This window comes from Mandrillus leucophaeus, unplaced genomic scaffold, assembly GCF_000951045.1.
Source record: "Mandrillus leucophaeus isolate KB7577 unplaced genomic scaffold, Mleu.le_1.0 Scaffold1029, whole genome shotgun sequence".
Classification (NCBI taxonomy): Eukaryota; Metazoa; Chordata; class Mammalia; order Primates; family Cercopithecidae; genus Mandrillus; species Mandrillus leucophaeus.
Window position 1 is genome coordinate 152,680 of NW_012098421.1, and position 27,108 is coordinate 179,787.

Genomic DNA, 27,108 nt, shown 5'->3' on the forward strand with positions numbered 1-27,108 from the left:
CAATACATTTCTATTATTTATAAATTACAGTCTGTGGTGTTTTGTTACAGCGGCATGGACTAAGATTCCCCTTCTTTTCCTTCACTGTGTCCTCTTTCCTCTCCTTGGTCCTTACTGTGGATGCAAGATTCATGAAATGCCCTCTCTTCCTACCATTCCAAATATACACCTTGCCAGATCCCAGGAGTTATGCAGCACACCCCGCCTCCTGCCATGGCCCCTCCGTATGCCCCACCCTCTTGGGGCCCTTCAGCACTGTAGGAGCCATTGAAGCTTTCCTTCTACAGAGTGTGAAGTCTGGGATGATGTAATATATGGTGTTCTCATGCTGACTCTGGGCCACTCAGCCTGTGAAGAAACAGTAAAAAAGTGTGAATTTCCGGGCATCCCCACAGACAGCGGGAATTCTTCCCAGTTTTAAGGAATCGAGCACCTCTGCCACTGACACCATTGCACTTTTGGCTAAGCAAAGGTGTGCCCCCATAACACTAGCAGCACTAGAGTGGGGCTTCATGTTTAGATGGGCTGGGGGAAGGGGGAAGGGACACCTCCCACTGCTTTCAAAGGGAGCCCGCAGGAGGGACACTGCTCAGAAACCACCTTAGCAGGGAGAGGCGGGGAAGAGGAGGAAGGAGGAGAAAACGGGGTGGAGTGGGGAGAGGAAGAGAGGGAGGACCTTGGGCAGGGCAGGGAAGCCAACCTGAGCAAACACAGCAGCCCGAGTGTTCCCAAGGCCACAATGCTGAGAATGTCCACTCCTAATCTGTGTGGTGGTCTGCATTGCTGGGCCCCCTGGCTCTCTTCTGGCATTCTCTGCCTCTGCCTCATATTCTTATTGGGCCAGGTGGGCTTGCTGCAGGGACACCCCCAGTGCCTGGATTATGGGCCCCCTTTCCAGCCCCTTCTGCACCTTGAGTTTTGCTCTGACTATGAGTCCTTTGGCTGCTGTGACCAGCACAAAGACCGCCGCATCGCTGCCCGGTACTGGGACATCATGGAATATTTTGATCTGAAGAGGCATGAACTGTGTGGAGATTACATTAAAGACATCCTTTGCCAGGTAGTGAAAAGTGCCTTCCAGCCCCAGGGGTTTGGGTGCTGGGTTGCATGGTGTGGGTCCTGAGTGGAGGGTGCTTTGGGAGCCCAGCCCTTTAGAGGTTCAAGTGCCGGGTGCCTCATCTTTGAGCTGCCATCTTTGGACGCGCACACTGACATGAGCGTGTTCTGAATTTGGTCTCCATGGGTTCCCCAAACCTCTCCCTCTGGGTTTCTGCTGGCCCTGATTCTTCTCCAGGCTCCAGGAGAATGAGAGCAATACTCTTCCTGGAGCTCTCAGAGCAGCCATTATTTGCCATGGTCCCTCTGCGGTGCATGACAAATAACTATTTGCATCCTCTGTGGTGCTCAGAGAGTTAGGCACTTATACCCATGGCATTTACCGAGTACGTTAAGGGAGGGAGTGGTGGCATCTGTTGGGGTCCAGTCCTTTCTCATCTGGCTGATTTGTGCCAGGGCATCTCTGGTGTCACGATGGTGGCAGCAGGGGTTGGGGACTCTCCCCAGAGTTCTGTCTGCCCAGCACTCCAGAGCTGGAAGAGAGAGATGCAAGCTGCTGCGTAACAGTGACTCACAGTTTCTGCTTCTCCTGGTTGCCAAACAGCCAAAATCCACATCCCTGGGAGGCATCGTTTTGGTTGAGCTCAGCCTGAAAACAAGACGGGTGTAGCCTGCACACACAGACTTTGTAGGAAGAGGATGTTTGGGGGTTAATGGAGAGAGGTCAGCATTTGGAAAGCTGATGAAAGAGGTTGCCTGGGGAGGACCCCTCTAATGATGTTGGGGAGGACAGACAAGAAGTCCAGGCAGCCTTTTGAACTGAGACCCCTTGGGCTTGTCAGCACAATGACTTGGCTATCCACAGGCGTCTCTTCATGACCACTGTTCCTGAACTTGCTGACCACCGTAACTGCCACACAAGATGTGGAGTGGTTAAGTGAGCTTCCCAGAGTCCAGGAGAGAATTACAGCTGGGCCTGGCCCAGAAAGTCAGCCACCTGGGTGGCACCGCCTGGGGCTACACTCTTGGACACCACTCCTCAGCTGTTTCCTGGAGAATTAACTCTAGGATACCCATTAGGGTAGAAGCTGAGCTTTTACAAGCAGCACTGAGAATGTTTATTTCTGAGATCTCCCCTAGTAAAAATGTATACCCCTGACCCTTCCCTCTTGCATAACGTTTCAGAAAGTCAAAGTCAGCAGTTCTGTTGTTTCAGGGATTTGAGGAATAAGAACAATTTCAGCCAAACAATCCTACACATGTTTATTCGTTCCCATTTATAAGGTCCTCTTTCTTCCCCAACACATGTAGTGTGCACCCAGCAATGATTCTGCAGGCAGTTGTTATGATCCTCATTTTACTGATGAGGGCTCAAGAGTTTAGATGACTTACGCAAGGCAAAACAATCCTGGGGCACAGAGCTAGATGCTCAGGCTCCAAGTTTTGTGCCCTTTCAGTCACACCATGCTAAAGTATAGTAACAGCAGCACTGGCTTGTTTACTTAATGGTTTTCTGAGGTCCCCAAACTATATGCTCCATTGGAAGGAAACTTTGTGCGTTTCGCTCACTGCTTCATCCCAGTCAATGTAGAGAACAGTGCCTGGCACGTAAGAGAGACTCAACAGGAGGGTCACATAGGACTCTTTTTTTTTCTTTTTTTTTTTTGAGACAGAGTCTTACTCTGTCACCCAGGATGGAGTGCAGCGGCATGGTTTTGGCTGACTACAACCTCTGCCTCTCGGGTCCAAGCAATTCCGCCTCAGTCTCCTGAGTACCTGGGACTGCTGGTGTGTGACACCATGCCTGGCTTTTTTTTTTTTTTTTCGTGTTTTTAGTAGTGACAGGGTTTCACCATGTTGGCCAGGCTGGTCTTGAACTCCTGACCTCAGGTGATCTGCCCACCTCATCCTCTCAAAGTGCTGGGATTACAGGCGTGAGCCACTGCGCCTGGCCAGAGACCTTATGGCCTTTAATTGTCTTCCTTTAAAGTAGGGAAGTATCTGTTTAGTTACTGTGCTAACTGAGTAGAAGCCACTTTGCAAACTCTAAATGGCTGCATGAGAGTGTGCCATAGTAGTGGTTCTCTTTCCACAGCCTCCTTCTATTCTCTAGTTTTGGATCCTTAATTCAGTCTCCCCTCTCTCTTTTTCCCACTCTCCGAGAGTGGACAGAATGAGCAAGGGGACACTTAAGAGTGGGTCGGTCATGTTGCTTCTTGACAGCTGCTGTAATAAGTGTCTTAAATGGAAACAGACACCCCGAGGGGAGCCTGTGAATCTCTGGGCTCCTTCTTCCCCTCCACCCAATGACCGAAAGCTGGCTCTGCAATCTACAATTAGAGGAAATAAGACAGAACAGGGAACTCACATATACATGAAAAACGCTGCTGGTCCTTTTGTGAAGCGATGGGAGCACAGAGGTGAATGAGATGGTTCTGTGCAGGCTGGCTGGCTCAGGAGAGTCATTAGTGATCAGAAGGGGGCTTCTGGGCCAGTAGGTGAACTCTGCTGGAACGCACGGCTCCAAACGACACCCTTTGAATTGGACTTTCTTACCTTTCTAATCTCAGTTGCCCCTGCCTTTCATCACTACTGGGAGTCACTCATCTGCTCACAATATTCTATTTTCCTTCTAAAAAATGTTATAGTCTAGGGAGGTCTGAGTAGCAGCTACTCCTTTGGGCAAATAGTCCTCATATGTTTGTGTAAGGAGCAGGCACATTGCCCTATAGCCACAATTCAAATGTGTATAGGTTCCAGTATGGTACTTTGCATATATTAAACACTGAAATATTTTAAATAAATAATTGAAGAAATTGCTAGACACTTAATCTCTGAGAGTGATACATCCAATGTCCATTCTGATAATTTTATTTTTCATTGTAAAATATTCCAAAAATATGGAAAAGCACAGAAAAATTAAATAATTAACACTGTATCTCCAACAACCACATTTGAACAAATATGAAATTTTTGCCAGATTGTTTCATATTTGTATAAAGAAATAAAATCTTAGTAGATATAGCATCCGTAAGAAAATGAGGCTAGGCCAACACGGTGGCTCATGCCTGTAAATGCCAGCACTTTGTGAGATTGAGGAGGCAGGAGAATCACTCGAGCCCAGGAGTTTGAGATCAGCCTAGGCAACATGGTGAGGCCGTCTCTATGAAAAATAAAATAAAATGAAAATTAAAAAAATAAAAAGAAAGAGATCTAGAAATTTAGTAATTTTTTGAAAATATATTCATGCATAATTTAATAAAACTTTAAATGTCAAAAACTAGGCTGAAATGTTAGAGATAGCATAGTGAATATGAGAGATTTTCCCTGCTTTCTGCCTTCCAGGAGCATTAACTGGGTAGAAAATCACAGAGAAGAGTTTTAGCAGCAGTTGGTAACAAAAACTCCAGAATCCTGACTTTTTTCCCCGAGGACCATTTTTTCTTTTCTGCTTGCTCAAAACGTGAGCTTGCTCAAAGCGCTGGTATGGCAGGTCTGATGCTGAGCCTGAGCTCCGCGTTCTTTTCTAGGAGTGCTCGCCCTACGCAGCCCACCTCTACGACGCCGAGAACCCCCAGACACCCCTCCGGAATCTCCCCGGCCTCTGCTCTGATTACTGCTCTGCCTTCCATTCTAACTGCCACTCCGCCATCTCCCTGCTGACCAATGACCGAGGCCTCCAGGAGTCTCACGGAATGGACGGTGTCCGCTTCTGCCACCTCCTGGATCTTCCTGACAAGGACTATTGCTTCCCCAACGTCCTGAGGAACAACTATCTCAACCGCAACCTGGGCATAGTGGCCCAGGATCCTCGGGGCTGCCTGCAGCTCTGCCTGAGCGAGGTGGCCAACGGGCTGAGGAACCCCGTCTCCATGGTCCATGCCGGGGACGGCACCCATCGCTTCTTTGTTGCCGAGCAGGTAGGAGTGGTGTGGGTCTATCTCCCTGATGGGAGTCGCCTGGAGCAACCCTTCCTGGACCTCAAGAACATCGTGTTGACCACCCCATGGATCGGGGATGAGAGAGGCTTCTTGGGGTTGGCTTTTCACCCCAAATTCCGCCACAATCGCAAGTTCTATATTTATTATTCGTGCTTGGACAAGAAGAAGGTAGAAAAGATCCGGATTAGTCAGATGAAGGTTTCTCGGGCTGATCCTAACAAAGCTGACCTGAAATCAGAGAGGTGAGAGGTACTCATGAGAGCCTGCTGCTGTACTGTGTTCCAAAATAATGCCCACCAGGTCTGTGGGATAATAGAGGGGAATTTTACTGATTTTACAGAACTACTCCAACTGTTGAGAAAGGAGTCACTGTGGATTGAGGACGGCCCAAGTTAGACTCTTGAGTTAAGGCTGTTTAATGGGATGTAGCCATCACCTTACAGTTACCCTGAATAAAGACATACTTGCCTGTCTTTACAAAGGGTAAGCAAGGACCAACAGTCATAAGGGTCTGAGAAAGAATTATAGATAATATCAACATGTGAAACATAATAGTAGCCTCTGATTATTATGTGGCCATTACATCCCAGGCCCTTTACTTTGAATGTGGGATTTCTCATTCTAACTGGAAGCTGTGGCACAAGGCCATCAAGCTATGGCTGCATGGCCAAGTGAAGACTCAGTTTTAACTGACCCCAAGCTCATGCTCTTTCCACCCTACCACTCTGCCTTTTTTTCCCCCTTCTTCTCCTTTCTCCCTTGCCTCTTTTCCCATGGTAGACAGGTTGGAGGATTGCAAAGAGCATAAAGAACTGGTAGATTAACCCCTCTTAAGTTGCTCGAAAGAAGGGATGGAGCATTCTGGTAGGGCAGAGAGTAAGGGCAAGCCCTAGAAAAGGACGGTTGTTACCCTGGCTGGTTCCACAGCTCATTAAATCAGGTATGAAAGAAAAATGAGGCCGGGCATGGTGGCTCATGCCTGTAATCCCAACGCTTTGGGAAGTTGAGGCAGGCAGATCATTTGAGGTCAGGAGTTCAAGACCAGCCTGGCCAACATGGAAAAACCTTGTCTCTACCAAAAATCAGCCAGGCATGGTGGCACATGCCTGTAGTCCCAGCTACTCAGGAGGCCGAGGCAGGAGAATTGCATGAACCTGGGAGGCAGAGGTTGCAGTGAGCCAAGATCACACCATTGCATGCCAACCTGGGTGACAGAGCAAGACTCCAGCTAAAAAAAAAAAAAAAAAGCCAGATGTGGTGGTAATCCCAGCTGCGGGAGGTTCTCAGCTGAGGCAGAATTGCTTGAATCTGGAGGTGGAGGTTGCAGTGAGCTGAGATTGCACCATTGCACTCCAGCTTGGATGCAGAGTGAGACTCTGTCTAAAAAAAAAAAAAAAAAAAAAAAGAGAGAGAAAAGAAAAATGAGCCATGAAAGAGTTATACTAGGAAAAAAGGGTCATCTCAGAGCCCCAAAGCTACCTGCTTTGTGATCCTCAAAAACTCAGAAGCAGGTCTTAGCTGACTTGGCAAATCTTGGTGGCTTGGACCAGTCATTTCTGGGTATCTCAAGAGGATGTAACTTTAGCTTGTGTCAAATCCTAATGCATGGTTTCCTTTTTCTCTTCCAGGGTCATCTTGGAGATCGAAGAACCAGCCTCAAACCATAATGGCGGACAACTTCTTTTTGGCCTAGATGGCTATATGTACATATTCACTGGGGACGGGGGACAGGCTGGAGATCCCTTTGGCCTGTTTGGAAATGCTCAGAACAAGTAAGCTGGGTGGAGGCTGGGACCCTGTCCCATCAGAGTGAGCCCCTGGTACGGTGTTTTTGCAGGGATGGCATCAAACTCAAATCACATGCTGCAAGATGTAGTCCACTCCATTGAGGCAATGGGAGGAATGTTTGGTTTTCAGTTCCATAAATTTCAGACACAGTGTATTTTGGTAGTTAATATTATTAATGCTCAATATAACTGTCAGAGTGTTATGTAAAGGAGAATTTGGGATTTTAAAAATATATATATCACCAGGTCATTATTCACCACACTAATCATCTAATTCAATTCCACTCAATAATATTATTGAACACCATGTTCCAGGTGCTGTGCTAGGCCCTGGAGACACATGAGAAGTTAACTACTGAGAGCCAATGTGTATTGGGTGCTTGCAGCTTGTCAGGCACTGGTCTAAGTACATTTGAGAAGGTAATTTTAACAATCTTCAAGGGCAAGAAGTTATATCTAATATCTATTTTGTTAATTGATATATCGCCAACACTTAGGACAGTGCCTGGCACAAGGGAGCCTTTCCATAATTACACATGGAATGAATGAATCATATGAAGTATACATATAATAGTATCCATTTTACAGACAAGCAAATGGAGGCACAGAGGTAATACAATGAGTAAGCGGAAAAAACAGAATCCCAACCCACACAATATGGCGCCAGAGCCCAGTGATGCTGTGTTGCCTAGACAAAGGTCATGTGGTCCTTCTGCCCTTTGCACCCAGTAAGCACTTGGCTTCTATTGTTCCTAGTAATAGAAATATTGAGGTTAATAATAATACAAAGCTAACATTTGCCAAATACCTACTGTGATTCAAGAATTGCATTAAATGCTATATACACAATAACTCATTTAACCCTTATCGCAAAACCACACTGCAAGGTAAATAATATTTATCTAGCAATATATTTTAAATAGAGATGGGGTCTCACTGTTTTGCCTAGGCTGTTCTTGAACTCATGGCGTCAAGCTATCCGCCCACCTCAGCCTCCCAAAATGTGAGATTACAGGCATGAGCCACTGCACCTGGCCAATATATTAAAAATAATAGCAGCCCCTGATTATCATGTGTCCATTAGATTCCAGACCCTTTACTTGAGTGTGAAATTTCTCATCATCATAGGAAGCAGTGGCACAAGGTCATCAGTTACTCTCCTCTGACTTTCAAATGAGGAAAGTCAGTCCCAGAGACCATAGTCATTGGCAGAGCCTCTCAAACACTTCTGTTCTGTTCTTTTAACTGACCACGTTGTTAAATAAAGAATAAACAGTGTAACTAGCTTCTTTTAAAAATTTGTCATATTAGACCAAATCTGAGAGAAGCTGTCCTCATCATTAAAATAAGAATTGAAGCTGCAACGAGCCAAACATGGGGCAGTCTTAAATATCTTGTATAGATTTAAAAGAAAATCTTCAAGCTCATTCTTGCTGGTACAAAAAAATAAGGAAAATAAGAAGTCACATCTTCCCATGTGATCCTTAGCAGTCTCTTGGCATCAACTATGAGTCGGCCCTTGTGGGTTGTCTCTTCCAGTCCTGTGCTTTCCTTGGTTACCTGATTCTGTTTCCTGGCCTTCTTTCTTTCAGAAGTTCCCTGCTGGGAAAAGTTTTAAGGATCGATGTGAACAGGGCAGGCTCAGATGGCAAGCGGTACCGAGTTCCCTCGGACAATCCGTTTGTTTCTGAGCCAGGGGCCCACCCCGCCATCTATGCCTATGGGATTAGGAACATGTGGCGCTGCGCTGTGGACCGAGGAGACCCCATCACGCACCAGGGTCGAGGCCGGATATTCTGTGGGGACGTGGGCCAGAACAGGTTTGAAGAGGTTGACCTCATTGTGAAAGGCGGCAATTACGGCTGGAGAGCAAAGGAAGGGTTTGCATGTTATGACAAAAAACTTTGTCACAATGCCTCTTTGGGTAAGTAAGAAGCTCTCTCGGTGATTTCTTGGATGAGTTGAGTGGGCTGGAGGTGGAGGTGGGGAATAAAACCTAAATGTCCTGCCCTGCAGGTCATTTAAATCACGCCTTGTTCGTGTCCTGTGGCGTAGTGCTTCTCCAATCCGTCCTCCAGCCACTCACTGGCACCAGAGACATCTTGGCAGTGGCTATTTTAAAAAAGTGAATTCCTAGACTCTGCCTCAGGCCTAATGAATTTGAATTTTGGGTAGATTGGAGGCATGAGATTGACGTAGGAATCTGTATTTTAGTAAGTTACCCACATTAATTTTAGGCATATTATTTTGAGAACCACTGGCAGAGCAAAATTGGTGTATGTTTTTATTTATTTCCCAACTGGTACAGGCCACTGAAATGATATTCTGCATATAGTCAAGTAAGAGGACACTTTCTTTTCTTTTTTTCAGACAGAGACTTGCTCTGTCACCAGGTTGGAGTGCAGTGGCACGATCTCGGCTCACTGCAACCTCCGACTCCCTGGTTCAAGCGATTCTCCTGCCTCAATTTCCTGGGATTACAGGCATGTGCCACCAATCCCAGCTAATTTTTGCATTTTTAGTAGAGATGGGGTTTCACCATGTTGGCCAGGATGGTCTCAATCTTCTGACCTTGTGATCCGCCTGCCTCAGCCTCCCAAAGTGCTGGGATTACAGGCGTGAGCCACCATGCCCAGCCCAGGACACTTTCTAAACACCAATAATCAAGGTGTGATTTAGAAACTCCACGTGGCTCAAAATTCTAGTGTTCTGACTCTATTACTACTTCTTAGTCTTTTCTTGTCCTCTAAGTTATAAAGCAGTCTTACAGACTGTGACAATATTTTCCATATCCTTAAACCAGGGTATCTGCCATATCAACCTACAGGGAAAACTTAGCCATTTGGATTTCCAGGTCACTGTCTCATAGATGGAAAGAATTTTTGGCTTCCTCTCTGCCTGAGGATAGCAGTTAAGTAGGAAGCTTGCAAATATTGTGGATGGCCTATTGAGAACAATAAACATGACTTACTTGCTTGCCTGTCCTACTGAAGACCAAGAGGTAAAGTGTTCTTCACTGAATTAGGCAACTGCATTAAAAAGTCCCCTTCTTCCTCCTTGAAGCTTTCAATTTTAGGCCACGACTCTCACTCTCTTTCCTCTCCCCTGGACAGATGATGTTCTGCCAATCTATGCTTATGGCCACGCAGTGGGGAAGTCAGTCACGGGAGGTTATGTCTATCGTGGTTGTGAATCCCCAAATCTCAATGGCCTGTATATCTTTGGAGACTTCATGAGTGGGTAAGGAAGGACTGATGTCCCTTCTCTCTCTTTTTATTTGAACACTTTTACTGAGGTATAACTTACATATGGTGAAATATAATCATGTAGGAGCACAGTTGTATGATGTTTTACAGATGTATGCACTCATATTTCCAGCAACCATATCAAGAGGCAGAACACTTCCATCACCCTAGGAGGCTCCTTCTTTTCTATTGCCTCTCTCTCTCTCTCTGTTTCTCTCTCATACCAGGGGCTCACTTTAAAGGGACAGGGGCCCAGCTTCCATCCAGCTTACTTGCTCTGAGCATTTCCAAACATGCCAAAGGGATCTCCAGCCTGTCCCCCGTACGCAGTGAATATGTACATGTAGCCATCGAGGCCTAAAATAAATTGTCTCTCTCTCTGTCACACAGACGCACACACCCACACACACCCCGCAGCCAGAGATAAGCACTCCCACCACAGCTTAGTTTTGTTTCTGGAACTTCGTATATAAATGGAATCATTATAGTATGGACTCTTCTTTCTGTGCTTGGCTTCTTTAACTTGGCAATGTCTGTGGGATTCATCAATGTTGTTTCCATGTATCAGTAATTTGTCTTTTTTATTGCTTTGTAAAATTCAATTGTATGAATACACCACAATTTATTCATCTGTTCTCTGTGTTGCTGATGGACATTTTGGCTATTTCCAGTTATGAAATATTGTGAATAACATGGCTACTATATTTTATAGTTTTCAGTGTAGAGATCTTGCATATTTACTTATCTCTTAGTGTTTGATGTTATAGTAAATGTTATTTTGTTAAATTCCAGTTTCTGATTGTTAATTGTTAGTATGTAGAATTTTTTTTATATTGAGCTTGCATCTGGCAACCTTGCTGAACTCCTTGTTCATTCTGATTGCTTTTTTATAGATTCTACCGGATTTTCTATGTGGAAGGTAATTTTATTAGAAGGTCTGTGAATATAGACACTTTTACTTTCTTTCTTTTCTTTTCTTTTCTTTTCTTTTCTTTTCTTTTCTTTTCTTTTCTTTTCTTTTTTTTTTTTTTTTTTTTGAGATGGAGTCCAGACTGGAGTGCAGTGGCGCGATCTCAGCTCACTGTAAGTTCCATCTCCTGGGTTCACACCATTCTCCTGCCTCAGCCTCCCGAGTAGCTGGGACTACAGGCACCTGCCACCACGCCTGGCGAATTTTTTGTATTTACTTTCTTTTTTTTTGAATTGGAAGCCTGCTCTTATTTTTTAACTGGCTTACTGCTCTAGCTTAATCTCAGTGCGGTGTTGAGTAGAAGTGGGGGAAAGCATTCATTTTCACCATCATATTGGTGTGATGTTACTGTGTGACATCACACCAATATGATGTCAGCTGTAGGTGATTTCTACACACCCTTTATCAAGCTGGGGACATTTTCTTTCATTTCTAGTCCTTTGAGAATTTGTATTAGATATAGATGTTGGGTTTTGTCAAAGGCTTCTTTTCATCTTTTGATGAATCATGTGGGCTTTTAAAATTTTTAGTTTCTTAATATGGTGAATTTCGTCAATTGATTTAAAAATTGTTAGAGCAGTCTTGCATTCTGAGAAAAATACCACTTGGTCATAATGCATTATCTTTTTTTTTTTTGAAACAAGGTTTTGCTCTGTTATGTAGGCTGGACTGCAATGGCACGATCATAGCTCACTACAGCCTCGAACTCCTGGGCTCAAGTGATCCTCCCACCTCAGCCTCCCAAGTAGCTGGTGGCACCCAGCTAATTAAAAATTTTTTTTTTTTGTAGAGATAGAGTCTTACTATGTTGCCTAGGCTGGTCTTGAACTCCTGGCTTCAAGCTATTCTCCCACCTTGGCCTCCCAAAGTGCTAGGATTACAGGCATGACCTGCTGCCCCTGGCCCCATCCTTTTTATATATATAGATTTGATTTGCTGGCATGTTGTTTGAAATTTTAAAATCTATGTGCATGAAGGAATAGTGAACTGTAGTTTTTCTTTCTTGTAATATATTTGTCAGACTTTGGCATCAGGGTAAACAGGCTTTATAGAATAAGTATTCCTGTTCAATTATCTGGAAGAGTTTGTGTAAAATAGGTATTATTTTTCCTTATGTGTTCTTCATTCCAAGAAAAACTATCTGGGCCTGAAGTTTTCTATGTGAAAAGACTTTTAATAACAAATTTAATTTCTTTATTAGATTTAATTATTCAGTTTATCTATTTCTTTCTGAGTGAGCTTTGGTAGTCTGTGCCTTTCAAGGAATTTGTCCAGTTTGTCTACATTGTCAAATGTATTGGCATTCAGTTGTTCATAATATTCCTTTATTATTCTTTAAATATCTATACAAACTATGGTGATGTCACTTGTCTTGTTCTAGATACAGCTGGTAGTTGTGTCTTCTCTTTTTTTTTTTTTTAAATCAGTCTGGTTAGAGGTTTATCCATTTTATTGATCTTCTATAAGAACCAGCTTTTGTGTTCATTGATTTTTTTTTCCTATTACTTTTGTGTTTTTTTCTATTTCATTGATTTCTTCTCTTTTTTCTTCCTTCTGCTTGATTTGGGTTTAATTTGCTCTTCTATTTCTAGTTTCTCAAGATGGAAGCTGAGGTTATTGATCTGAGACCTTTCATCTTTACTAATATATGTGTTTAGTGCTATAAATTTTCCCCCAAGTACTACTTTAGCAGTATCCTGTAAATGTTGATATATTGTGTTTTCATTGTTATTCAGCTAAAAATATTTTCTAATTTACCTTTTGATTTCTTTGTCCCATGAGTTATTTCAAAGTGAGATATTTAGTTTTCAACTACCTGAAGATTTTCCAGAGGTCTTTCTGCTATTGATTTCTATTTTAGATTTACTGTGGTCCCAGAACATATTGTATATGACTTGGGGAACTATCTTGGATTTTCTGGGTGGGTCCTAAATGAAATTACAAGCGTGTTTAGAAGAGGAAGGTAGGGGGAAATTTGAAGATGTGAGAGATAGAAAGTGATGTGACAACGAAGGCAGAGGGAGAAAAGGTGACGTGATGTGGGGCCATGAGTCAAGGCATAGGGACAGCTTTCAAAAGCTGGAAAGAGTGAGGAAACTGATTCTCCTGCAGAGCGTCTGGAGGGAGCACAGTCCTGCCAACACCTTGATCTTGGCTCAGTGAAGACCGTTTCAGAGTTCTGGCATCCAATTCTATAAAAGAATAAGTGTATGTTGTTTTAAGTCACAAAGTTGTGGTAATTTGTAGTTGTGGTAATTTGTTACAGTGGCAATAAGAATGTTATCATTCCTAATGCTCTCAATTCCTTTGGGTAGATGCATGTTTCTATCTGATATCATTTTTCTTCTGTCTGAAGAACTTCCTTTAACATTTCTTGTTGATGGGGTCTATAGTGATGAATTCTTTTCACTTTTGAGTCTTTATTTTGCCTTCATTTTTGAAAGATGTTTTCACTGGGTATAGAAGTCTGTGTTAGCATGTTTTTTCCTTTGATTCTTTAGAGGTTGCCCCACTATTTTCTGGCTTGCATCATTTCCAATGAGAAATCTGCTGCCAGACTTCTCTTTGTTCCTTCATATGTAATATTTCATTTTTTTCCCTATGACTGCTTTTTAAGATTTTCCCTTTATCATCAGTTTTGTGCAATTTCATTAAGATATGCCTTAGTTTGGTTTTCTTCATATTTCTTGTGCTTAGAGTTTGTAGCAGTTATTGGATCTGTGAATTTATAGTTTTCACGAAATGTGGAACATTTTTGGCCATTATATCTTCAAATATGTTTCCCTCTGTCTCCCACTCCTTCTCTCCTTTTTTTTTCTCTTTTCAATTTTTTTTTTAATTAACAAGCTACATAACCAAGAACAAAAACACAGCAACCTTAAAGCTGAAACAGCATTAAGTCAAACTGCTGCTGCAGTTCACGGATGTACCTGGGGTATGTGCTCCCTTATTGCGAGGCAGGATGTAGGCACATGACTGTACATTCAGGCATATATGTGACCAAGAAGAATGAGAGAAATGGAAAACACCGGAGAACAGAAAGTATCTAGGACTTTTCATCAGGCAATCCCAAAGTGCTCTGCTCTCTTCCTGTTCTTTGCCTCTGTATCCTCTGTGGTTCCAGTTCCAGCTGAACTTGTGACAATCCCAAATCGCTCCTTCCTCTTTTTCAGTTTCTCATCATCTTCAGACTTTCTGGAGATTGAAGAGACATTCAAACCAAATCTTTGAGCCCTTTCCTTCGGCTTATCCAAGTTAACCATAGGTTTGTTATCAGATGACAGACCTTTTGTTGGAACTGAAGAAATCCCAAACCTAGCTGCCCGACCAGCTTTCTTACTCTCCAAGTACACAGGTACATTGAATCATTCAGCTCTCTTCTGCATTCTCTCAGTCTGTGGTATTTCAGATGTAATCTTCACCACTTTCTTCTCTGCTGCCACATCAACAGTTTTTTAAGGGGGTTCTTCCTCTTTGACAGGGAGCTCAATGAGCTTTGTTTCTTATTCCTCTGTTTCATCTCCCAGAACATCTTCATTTGCCTCCTCTTCAGCGTGTTCTTCAAGATATGCCTGGAGTCTGGATAAGATCTTGCTTTGTTCCCTTGGTCTCCAAACCATGAGCAAGATATTCTTGCCTTAGTTCAGCAAGCTTCAGCTTATGGATCTCCACCGTCTTGGTTGCTATCTTGTTACCCCTCCCTTCTCTCCTTTCATTCAGAGGCTCTAATTACATGTATATTGGGCTGCTTAAAGTTGTTCCACAGTTCACCCATGATATATTTGTGTCAAAAATTTTTCTCTGTGTTTCATGTAGGGTAGTTTCTATTGCTATGTCTTTAGTTCATGAATCTTTTCTTTTGTAATGTCTAGCCAGCCATTCATCCCATTGAGTGTGTGTGTGTGTGTGTGTGTGTGTGTGTAATCTCAACATATTTTTCACCTCTAGAAACTTGATTTGGGTCTGCTTTGTATCTCTCATATCTCTATATAACTTTTTAAACATATGGAATATAGTAAGAGTCACTGTTTGAATGTTCTTGTCTGCTAATTTTAACATCTTCCTCAGTTCTGTGTCAGTTTCGATTGACAGATTTTACTTTCTATTATGGGTTCTATTCATCTCCTTCTTTACTTGCCTCATAATTTTTGATTGGATGCCAGAAATTATTAATTTAACTTAGTAGTGCTGGATATTCTTGTATTCCAATAAATGATTTTGAATTTTGCTTGGAGACATAGTTATTTGGAAGTAGTGTGATTCTTTCAGGTCTTGCTACTAATTATTTACTAAACAGAACCAAAGTAGTGCTTTTTCTAGAGCTTTCTGTTCCTCACTACTGAGTTCTATTCCTCACTACTTATGCTATTCCTGATCCCAAGTAAATGCTAAGTACTTTTTCTTCTAAATCTTTCCTTTGTTTTTAAATATTTTCTCACATGTACCTGCTGTTGAGTATGCTGACGATTACTTCAGGGGAACCTTTTGCAGCTCTCTGGCATTCGTTCTCTGTGCAATTTTCTTCTCTCCAGTATCTATCCTGCAATCTCTTACTGCATTGATCTTCCTGGACTCTCAGCAATGTCTTTTCAGCTCAAGGAGCCTGCTAGGCTTTGCCTGTATTTTCCCTTTCTGTGCTGGACACTCTCAAGGTAGTATACTGGAACAATCATAGGGTTTACCTTGTTTGTTTCCTATATCTCAGAGAACATACTCCTATATTGCCTGATCTTCAGTATCTTTGAAGTCATTATTATTCTATTTTGTGCAGGTTTTGGAATGTTTAAGATGGGAGAGTAAATCTAGTCCCTGTTAGAAAAGGTGTTCTATTTTTATGCTGCAATTCTTAGTTACAGAGATGGGGTAAAATGAATAATTGGTCAGGTCCTTTATCATCACTTACTAGATCTTTGGGATTCCATTGTTCTTTATGTTTTTCTCCCTACAACCTCCATTCACTACTGCTCCCATACGCACATCATTTGGTTAACATGCAGTGATTCTTTATTTATTTATTTATTTTTGAGACGGAGTCAGGTTGGAGTGCAGTGGTGCAGTCTCAGCTCACTGCAACCTCTGCCTCCTGGGTTTAAGCGACTCTCATGCCTCAGCCTCCCAAGAAGCTGGGACTACAGGTGCATGCCACCATGCCTGGCCAATTTTTGTATTTTCAGTAGAGACAGGGCTTTGCCATGTTGGTCAGGCTGGTCTCGAACTCCTGGTCTCAGGTGGTCTGCCTGCCTCAGCCTCCCAAAGTGTTGGGATTACAAGCATAAGCCACTGCACCCAGTCATAGGCAGTGATTCTTAATTGAGGTGTACTTATAAAAATCCCTTGGGTTTGGGATCTCTGTTTCCATAAAACTTTCCAGGTGATTCTGACGAGCACCCTGGGTTTAACCAACTTCCTTTCCCTTTTCTTCTAAAAACCGGCTTTAGTTCAGATAGATGATAGAGGGATAAGTAGCATCTTTTTGCTACTATATAAGCATACAGCAATAATAATAACAGTAGTTTTTTTTTTAACCCTTACAATGTGCCACACACATTGGTGAGATCTTTATGTATATTATTTTATTTAACCTTCAAAATTCTGCCCTATGGTAAATTATGTTATCACTCTCCATTTTACAGATGAGGAATCTGAAGTTTAGAGATATTGGGCAACTATCCAAAGGTCACACAACTAATAAAAATAAGATCAGTCTTTTGTAGTGGTGCAGCCTACACGGTGCAGTGCATCAAACTCTTTTTTTTTTTTTTTTGAGACAAAATCTCGCTCTGTCACCCAGGCTGGAGTGTGCAGTGGCATGATCTTGGCTCACTGCAACCTCCACGTCCTGGGTTCAAGCCATTCTTGTGCCTCAACCTCCCGAGTAGCTGGGACTATAGGCGTGCACCACCCTGTCTGGCTAATTTTTGTATTTTTAGTAGAGATGGGGGTTTCACCATGTTGGCCAGGCTGGTCTTGAACTCCTGACCTCAAGTGGTCTGCCTGCCTTGGCCTCTCAAAGTGCTGGGATTACAGGTGTGGGCCATTGGGCCTGGCCCAAACTCCTTTTATAATAGAACATGAACTTCCACATCTAGGGCAAGTGGATGATTGAAATATCTCTGAAGAAGCTTTTTGGTTGCTTGGAGGGAGGCTAGTTATTGATCTCTCAATGGGAGACTCAGTCCTAGTACTCAAGGGTCCCTGATTCTAGGAGAAAAAGTATTTTGCAGAGTGGATATATGGATTCCTAAAACATAAGGTTTTATTTTTCATCTAGTCGACTTATGGCTTTGCAGGAAGATAGAAAAACCAAGAAATGGAAGAAGCGGGATCTTTGCCTGGGCAGCACTACGTCCTGTGCCTTCCCAGGGCTGATCAGCACCCATAGCAAGTTCATCATTTCCTTTGCTGAAGATGAAGCAGGTAACATATATACAGAGTTGTTTGATTTCTACTTCCTGGAACTTGGATAATCACAGGCATCAACTAAACGTTTATTTTAAATAGTAATTATCACTTCTACTATGATCACTATCACTTAGTCATCTTTTATAATGTACTGGATACTATTCTAAGCACGTCATGTTTTTCACCTTATTTCGTAATCATAACACCCCCATGATAAAATTACTTTTGATTTTTTCTCCTTTTTTTTTGAGACAGAGTCTTGCTCTGTCACCCAGGAGGGAGAGCAGTGGTGCCATCTCTGCTTACTGCAACCTCCACTTCCGGAGTTCAAGCAATTCTCCTGCCTCAGCCTCCTAAGCAGCTGGGACTACAGGCATCTGCCACCACGCCCAGCTAATGTTTGTATTTTTAGTAGAGATGGGGTTTTGCTGTGTTGGCCAGGCTGGTCTCAAATTCCTGACCTTGGGTGATCTGCCCGCCTCAGCCTCCCAAAGTGCTGAGATTACAGGTGTAAGCCACGGTGCCTGGCCCCATGATGTAATTATAATGCTCATTTCACCAATGAAGAAACAGACTGAATATGCCAGCCTACTCCTTCCAGGTTGAACCACATAACTCACTGTGAGGGGGAGATCTATGCTGAACCGCAGTTCTAGGAATGTGGAAAGGGCCAACAGTGGACCAGACTAAATGGGCAGTGGGTGTTTATGCTGCCGGTGCTGTCTGGGAAACGGGCCTCTAGTGATCATCTCACTGGTTGGGCCAGGCTCTTTCCTGACCTTGCCAAGAGTTTGTGAGCAAAGGAGGATTTTATTTATTTATTTATTTAGAAATCTGAGAAAAAGGTAGACATCTAGGTAGGAGGTCCCTCAATAGACAGACTAGGCACGTGTTAAGGGCTTCAGTGAAGCATGATATGCACATGTACATGAGAGAGAGACCCAGAGAGACTCAGTTCTAATACGTTTCCAAACATTTTATCATCAGAAAACCGATTTTTAACTTCAGCTTTACATAAGTTATGTTTCACTCGGAAAGATAAAGTTTTCAAATTTTAAATATTTTTGTTTTGTTTTATTTGAGGACAGTGAACTTTCCAGTATTTGGCACTAGATATCATCATGTTTAGAGGCAGAGATAATAAGGTGATCTCTCAAGGTCCCTTCCACATCTAGATTCTGTATAGGTGGAAAAAAATAATAATTAAACAACAGAAAACAAAACCAATCAAAAAGAAAAAAAGAAAAAAAAAGATTCTCTGTAGGTATAAACCAGAGTCTCAAAGAATTCTGAAATATTTGGTTTCTTTCCCCTCTGGGCTGTGAGGTGGCTGCCTGGGACCTTCACTTGAGTAGGATATAAGGAGACCCAGTCATCTCCCGGACCCTTTCCTCTCAGTTAGCTGATGAACGGATAGTTTGAGATGAATGTTTTATAGGAGCAGAGGAAACTTCAAGAATTTTGGAAACTTCAAGTATTTTAACAGAAAAAAGTCTATGTGAGTTTCAAATTGGAAGTCCAAACATATGAAAAAGGAGAGAAACCACAAGCTGGCAGGATGATGGCCAGTGGAAAGAGAGTGACGTGAAAGCTACAGGCGGTGGTGGGGCCTCTCCTCTGCCGGACACCGCCGTGGGTGAAACCCCCCCAGAGGTTGGACCCCCAGAGTCTGCCCAGGGATCCTGGGCTGCCATCTTCTGTGGCTGTTCTTGGCTTTGGTGACTTGGTTTGTTGTGCTTGTAGATGTCTCACAGTAGAAAACAGTTCAAAAGAAAAAAAGCCAAAAAAAACCAGTCATGGTACATCTGGCAAACAAAACAGAGTCCTTGGCTGAATTTTATGGGGTAGACTTGCCAGAGTGTTCCCAAGCCTTTGCCCAAGGGCGGCCCTGAGGCTAATGAGGCTGTTCCTGAGGCAGGTTATTATTATTTTTTTTCCCCAGAGTTGCTTGCTCCTTGTGTTTTTGCATAAACTGATTCATATTTTCTGCTCTTGGCATATTCTTTTCCTCTGAGAGGCATTTTTAGATCTGAGCATTATTTCATTATTTTATTACCAGTCCACTGGCTTTAGGTAAGTCACCTTTTACTTGGAACTCGAGCTCTGCCTCACCTATGGCTACAGTTCGCGTCCTGGGTCACGTCCTACAGTTCACGTCCTGAGAGTTGATAGCTGGTATGAATTACTGCTGAGCGAATGGCTGGTGCGGAGCTGCCCATTGCTGAGGATTCATTCATGGGATTTCTGAAAGTCAGTCACTGAAGCACATTCCCAAGAGGGCTGGTCAAATGAATTATGTTTGCAGTAAATTTGTATAGCATGCATTTTTGTTTTACATGGCATATTATAATTTTTTTTTTGTTTTTCTCCCCTAAGACATATATTAAAAATATCAGTTGGAAACTACAGATGAAATTCACCTCTAGCATTGTTTTAACCTAAAAATAAAATGGGAAGTCTATGGAATGTGGAAGACATATAATTTACACAAACTGCAGTCCTGCATAGGCAGGGTTTTCAATTTTCTTTTTAGACTAGGAAGGCCTTTGCATGGTCTCGAGGGGCCCCTGCCTATGTACTCGTGGACCTTTCTTAGACACCACATTTATCGAATGGTAGAATCACTCCGGATGGTGCCTGGGGTTCCAATTCGGACGGAGCAAACTGACTCTGAAGGAGGGTGTGTCCTAATTCATCAGATCTCTTACATGGGGAAGACTATAAATTTAGTTTGTCAGTACACAAATCATAGTCTGTTAGGCAGCTGCTACCCTGTGTAGTGGCTATGCAAAGACCAAGAGGCTCACACTTAGCACAAGACAAACACTGGTCTCTGTTCTCCACAAAAAGCAGTTGTTTAGAGCTGTTGTGTGGTGGCTCATGCCTGTAATCCTACTGCTTTGGGAGGCTGAGCTGGGAGGATTCCTTGAGTGCAGGAGGTTGAGACCAGCCTGAGCAACACAGGGAGACCCCATCTCTACAAAAAGTTTAAAAAATGAGCCTGATGTGGTGGCATGCACCTGTAGTCCCAGCTACTCAAGTGACTGAGGTAGAAGGTTTGCTTGAGCCCAGGAGGTGGAGGCTACAGTGAGCCGTGATTGTGCCACTACACTCCAGTCAGCAACAGAGCAAGACCTTGTCTTAAAAAAAAAAAAAATCAGTTGTTTAAATAACCCAGAGCTGTATAAAGCTTTAGGTTTTTCAGAACTGCAACTTAATAGACATTTTCTTTCATAAAATTGAGAAAGAGTTGTGTAAGGCACATAACAGCAAGTGAATTTAATTCAGTGTAATGGCACAAACATTGGGTCAGAGAGATGAGAAAGTAATAATAACTACGATTATCGAACACTTTTTTTTTTTTTGAGACAGAGTCTCGCTCTGTTGCCTACTGCACTGGGAGTGTAGTGATGCGGTCTTGGCTCACTGCAACCTATGCCTCCCAGATTCAAGTGATTCTCATGTCTCAGCCTCCTGCATAGCTGGGATTACAGACGTGCGCCACCACGCTCGGATAATTTTTGTATTTTTAGTAGAGGGGGGTTTTGCATGTTGGCCAGGCTTGTCTCAAACTCCTGACCTCAGGTGATCCACCTGCCTCAGCCTCCCAAAGTGCTGGGATTACAGGCATGAGCTACCGCGCCAGCCTGGTTATCTAACACTTTCTAATTGAATACCTAACAATCACTTGAGGCATTGTGATCCCCATTTTACAAATGAATAAATATCTTGAGGGCTGTGCAGGTGAAGACGTCTCCCAAGATAGCATGGAGAGGAACTGGTGTTATCAGAAATCAAACCAGACTTCTGGGACTCCCCACTGGGGCTTATGACCCCACAGCATAATGTCCCTCACAAATAACTAGAAAGCAAGGTGGAATGAGGTAGTTACTGTGAGAAAAGAACATTTCCCAGAGCTCCAAGTGGCAGAAATGGGAAGGAGTGGGGCTCTTTCTAAGAGTGTATTAGTCCGTTTTCACACTGCTGATAAAGACATACTTGAGACTGGGTAATTTACAAAGAAAAAGAAGCTTAGTGGACTCACAGTTCCGCATGGCTGGGAAGGCTTCACAATCATGGTGGAAGGTGAAAGACACATCTTACATGGTGGCAGAAGAGAGCAAATGAGAGCCAAGAGAAAGGGATTTCCTCTTATAAAACCATATAAAACCGTCAGAGCTCATGAGGCTTATTCACTACCAGGAGAACAGTATAGGGGAAGCTGCCCCCATTATTCAATTACCTCCCATTGGGTCCCTCCCACAATACGTGGGAATTATGGGAGCTATAAGTCACGATGAGATTGAGATTGAGTGGGGACACAGCCAAACCACATCAGAGAGATACAGGAGAGAGTGGGTAAAGGTGATTTTTGTGGGACATGGAAAAGACCAAGAGAAGAGGTGGAGAGTGGGGACGGTCACCAGGAAATAAGGAACTCAAGGACAGAATGAAAGAGGAAAATGGGAGTAAGGCTGAAGGGAAACAAAACGACTAAAGAAGGGACAAAATAAAGCAATTGACAGATGGTCCTCAGCCTGCAGACTGTGTGTATCCAAGTGTTCACAGAGGAAAGAGGTAAGGAAGGAAATGGAGATTCACGGAGGTGAAGTTTCTGAGAGGAAGGAGGTGATAAGGGAGAAAGCTGTTTGGTTTGATAAACAAACATACACATGAAATTACCTCTGCTAGGCCATACACTCAGCTAGTCTTTGGGGGTTCGAAGATGGACTTTCTCCTCAAGGAGCTCACAGCCCAGCGAAGCAGACGTCAGTTAGGTTTCTGGGATTCCATTCTTGGGGCTCACTGCATTTTAGGGCCATAACTTCTTTTTGACCGTTTTCTGTGCATCCAGTTCTGTGTCTCAGTGCTGCCTGATGTCACATTATTGCCTGTCTATTTTTGTTGCCTTAGGGGAGCTGTATTTCCTGGCAACCTCTTACCCAAGTGCCTACGCACCACATGGATCTATTTACAAGTTTGTTGACCCCTCAAGGTGAGATTTGATGTCATTTTCTTCTCAAATGCATTTTTCTCATTTCTTATCTCCATGGCAGGCCATAAAAACAATCCTCACTGTCCCTCAAATTACCAAAAATTATTGATGAAGCAAACTCATGTTCTAGATGAAAAGTAGTTTGGACAAATAATGGCATAGGACAATGAGTCTATAGAAATTATGAAATACTTGGGAAACGGTCTCTTTGCAGTTGTACATGAAGACCTTGAGTCTTTCTAGGGTTTTCTGACCTAGTCTAGGTCTGTGCCTTTTTTTTTTTTTGAGATAGAGTTTCACTCTTGTTGCCCAGGCTGGAGTGTAATGGTGCGACCTTGTCTCACCGCAACCTCCGCCTCTCAGGTTCAAGCGATTTTCCTGCTTCAGCCTCCCAAGTAGCTGAGATTACAGGCATGCACCACCATAGCTAGCTAATTTTGTATTTTTAGTAGAGATGGGGTTTCTCCATGTTGGTCAGGCTGGTCTTGAACTCCCGACCTCAGGTGATTCACCTGCCTTGGTCTTCCAAAGTGCTGGGATTACAGGCGTAAGCCACCATGACAGGCTATTTTTTTTTTTTTTAAATATGCTTCTGGAAGTGTCTGTCTGAGGTCATCTAACAACAGGCATACACCTCTAAGCACCTGAGTAAGTACTGCTCCCCTGTCCCCTGGGCTTGGTGCAGATCTCCAGGTCTTTGGCAAATATATTTAGCTGCCAAGTTCCTTAGTAGCTCCAGCTGACCTTTTCTGGAGTTTAGTGTTTATTCACTTGCTGGGCTCTATGCTGTTTCCTTCTGCTTCTTTGCTTATCTCTCTCAGAGGCTGACCAACCTCCACCAGCACAGGCAAAAGCCACAATACCACTTCCCGCTTGAGAGGTTGTTGGGTCTGGGTCAGGTTATCTGCCCCGGGGAGGGTGATGCAGTGTATCCATCCTGAGGAGTCTGGGCAGTGCACTAGAATTTTTTTTTTTTTTTTAATAGAGTCTCACTCTGTTTCCCAGGCTGGACTGCAGTGACATGATCTTGGCTCACTGCAACCTCTGCCTCCTGGGTTCAAGCTATTCATGTGCCTCAGCCTCCCAAGTCACTGGGATTACAGGCATGCACCACCACACCCGGCTAATTTTTGTATTTTCAGTAGAGATGGAGTCTTGCCATGTTGCCCAGGCTGATCTCAAACTACTGGACTCAAGCGATCCACCTGCCTCGACCTCCCGAAGTGCTGGATTTACAGGTGTGTGCCACCACACACCCTGCACACACCCTGCCCCAGTGCTCTAGATTTATCTGAAAATTCTTGCCAAAGCAAGAAAATCTCCCCCTGAATTAGCTTACAGATAGACCTACAGAAGAAAATTTTCCCCTGAGGCTTATGTTACCCACATCTGGATTGGCATATAGTAGACATGAGGCAAATAGGTCCAGCCACTGGTTAGGGCTTTGGGGCCAGCTCTAGCTCAGCTTCTGTTTGGCCACAGGGCTCTCAGCTTGTGTATTCTTGGAAGTTCCTGGAAGAGGCTCCGTCCCTGAGGCTGTGCCCGGGGTGATGTGCGGATGGTGGAGGGTGGCTAGCCAAGGGGTGAATTTAATACTGGGCTATTTCCACTGCTGGGTCTGCTTCTGTGCACATATCCTGGGCTTAGGAGCTGGAGCAGACTCAGGGTCTTTCAAGTGCTTCTGATGGTTGATGATGCCTTGGTGGGGAGTTCTCTTTCCATTAATAGGCTTCCTATGTGAATCCATTTTTCTTTCCTTTGGCAGTTTTCTGATTTAGCTGGCAGATAATTTAACTCCCCACTTTCACAAGAGCAGCTGTGAGAAGCCATACGGAAAGCGCCCATAAAGCATTTTCACACTGAAGACATCCTTACTCGTTCACCTTTTTTAAAAAAATTGACATTTATGGAGTTATTCCTGTGTGCCAGGCACTGTGCTAAGTGCCATGCATGCGGGCTATCATTTAATGCTGACAGAATTCCAACCAGGCAGGTTAACATCCTCACTCTATGGATAAAGAAACTGAAGGCTAGTTAAGTTAAATTACTTGCCCCAGGTACAGCTAGTAAGAGGAGCCTGGAATAGGAACTCAGTTCTCTTTGTGGACAGGTCATTTCAGCGCTACTCCCTCCGTTCAGTTATAACTATATCGAATCACATAGACTTTTTAAAGCTTCTATAAGTGGACCAGATTCTGCTCTGATTACTTATTCAGCTTGTCTTTGCACTAAATGCACCACTCCCAGCATTTTGAGGGCACCTGATTAATTTATGTATCCGTTTCTCCCTCCCATTTTTTTCCTCCTACCCTTCCTTTAGGGGTAGCTAAATACAGTGGTTGAGAACACGGACTTGAGCCTGGGCTTGGAATCTTGGCTTTGCCACTGACTAACTGTGTGGCCTTGGGCCTGTTTCTTAGCCTGTGTGAGCCTCAGTTTCCCCTCTGTAAAATGAGTATAGTAATAGTACTTACTTCACAGCATTGTTAGGAAGACTCAGTGAGTTAATATTTGCAAAGTATTTAGAATGGTGCCTAAGCACTACGTAAGTGTTTGTTAAATAAATACAATTACCTTATTTTTCCCCTCCACCTGGACTTGGGAGGATGGCAGTGAGAGATAGAGTTGGAGCAAGGCAGAGAAGGCAATGGGGACAGGCTGGGAAGTTCCAGCTCTGCTCTCTACAGTGGAAGTACTCTCTGTCCTCAAAGTCCCTTTTATTTCAGAAGATGCACCCGGGGACAAGCAGTTTAAGAATGTGTGTGTTACTAGGCAGAGAAGCAGGCATTGTCTAAGGGCTGTGCCTTGAGTTCTTGAAGACATTTTCTTTAAAGGGAGTCACCAGCACCACCATCAGAAGCAGCAGCAGAATCATGCTCATCATCAGCCTCATCCGTGGACTCTTGTTATGTGCTGGGCACTGTTCCTAGGAAGATGGGGAATATTAGGTTTTGCATTTTATAGATGTGGAGACTGAGACTTAGCAAGGTTTATTTGCCCCTGATTACAAGGATGTGAACCCGTTTTGACTGCCACCATGCCTATACTCCTAACTCCCTTTCTGCACTGTCTCTCAAGGGCCTGAGGTGCCCTGTTCTGTCTGTGCCCTTTTACCTCTCCTTCTGAGCTCATAGCATATTTTGTATTACATCTACCCCATCCCCATGGATAAGTAAAGGCTGACCCCAATTCTTGCAAATATACACCCTCTGGTGACCTTGATTTTCTGGCTGCATCTTCAGAGTCTTGCGTCCTCATGCTTTCTGTTTGTGTTTTTAGGCGGGCACCCCCAGGCAAGTGCAAATACAAGCCAGTGCCGGTGAGAACCAAGAGTAAGCGGATCCCATTCAAACCACTCGCCAGTGAGTCCATCTTTGAGTCTTAGGCTCAGGCCCTGGTGTGGAGGCTAAGGCAGTGCCCTCAGCAAGCAGGCCATAATTCCCACGGTGGAGTCTTAGTTACCCCCTGAGGGAAATTAAGTCTACACATCTCCTCTGCATAACAGAGGAGTTATGAGTGTGAGGATACCCGCTTCTACTGTGACTGGTTTCCTCTATTCATTCATTCACTCATTCATTCATTCATTTGTTGATTCATTCATTTAATCGTTCATATATTCATTCATTTGGCATCATTCATTTCATACTTTGTGGCAGGAACTATGCTTATCCCTAGAGATACAACAATGAACACTTAAAGCCTATGACGTGTAGGAATTCAGAGTTAAATAGGAGTGGGGATGGGAAGTGCAGGCAAATAAAGAAATAAATGTAGCAGTAATGTTCTGGTATAGAAGGATGTTCAGGGCACTGAGAGGGCCCCTAGAATGAGGAATGTTTCCTTGGGGCAGGGTGGGGAGTCAGGAAAGACTTACAGGGGAAGATACTATCTTAAGGAAACTATTACAGAACCATGTATCACTGGAGTGACCCTTCTAAAAAGCTCATATATTTAGATCAAGGCCAGTTAGGGAATTAAAAAGTATTAATAAAAAGAATTTATATTAAAGAACTCTAATGCAGTTATAGGTTTCTCTTATAGCTACTTTCTGGGACTTATATTTTTCACTAAATAAATGCTGATTTCTCAGAGACAGTCTTGGACTTGCTAAAGGAGCAATCAGAGAAAGCTGCTAGAAAATCTGCAACCTTAGCTTCCGGCCCAGCCCAGGGTTTGTCTCAGAAAGGCTCCTCCAAGAAGCTGGCTTCTCCTACAAGCAGCAGGAATACCCTGCGAGGGCCTGGTACAAAGAAGAAAGCCAGAGTGGGGCCCCAAGTCCCCCAGGGCAAGAGGAGGAAGAGCCTGAAAAGCCACAGTGGCAGGATGAGGCCATCAGCAGAGCAGAGGCGAGCTGGCAGAAGTCTCCCGTGAGCTATTGGTCAAGGTGACTGACAGGGTGACGTGAGAGAGGAGAGCCACCTCATCAAATGAAAGTCACTGCTGAATAAAGACCTTAGAAGTCTGGGAAGCCAGGATAGAGGTGGGGCAGGGTGGTTTTCCTCTCCCTGGGAAATCTTGCTATCTGCTGAGTAAATAAATGCACCTTCTCTGTATGCAGTGCTTCTGTAGGAGGCCATATCCCAGATTGCTGGTGCACCTGGGTTATGGTGAGCACTAGTCCATGAGCCTGCTTGGAATCACACTGGATGTCTCCATTTTGTTTTGTAAATGCCTACAATCTGAGGTAATAAATCAACATTTGTTCAAACTG

General features: G+C 43.6%; 1 protein-coding gene across 1 annotated transcript; it reads left to right on the forward strand.

The window, feature by feature from the left end:
* The first annotated feature begins 687 nt into the window (after window positions 1-687).
* Window positions 688-27,108, forward strand: HHIPL2 (HHIP-like 2). The gene is made up of 9 exons (XM_011977544.1): window positions 688-1,060; window positions 4,587-5,239; window positions 6,626-6,769; window positions 8,377-8,708; window positions 9,898-10,024; window positions 17,271-17,416; window positions 22,316-22,397; window positions 25,677-25,759; window positions 26,488-27,108. The coding sequence occupies exons 1-9, from the start codon at window positions 740-742 to the stop codon at window positions 26,766-26,768; spliced, it is 2,169 nt and encodes a 722-aa protein (XP_011832934.1). The 5' UTR covers window positions 688-739; the 3' UTR covers window positions 26,769-27,108.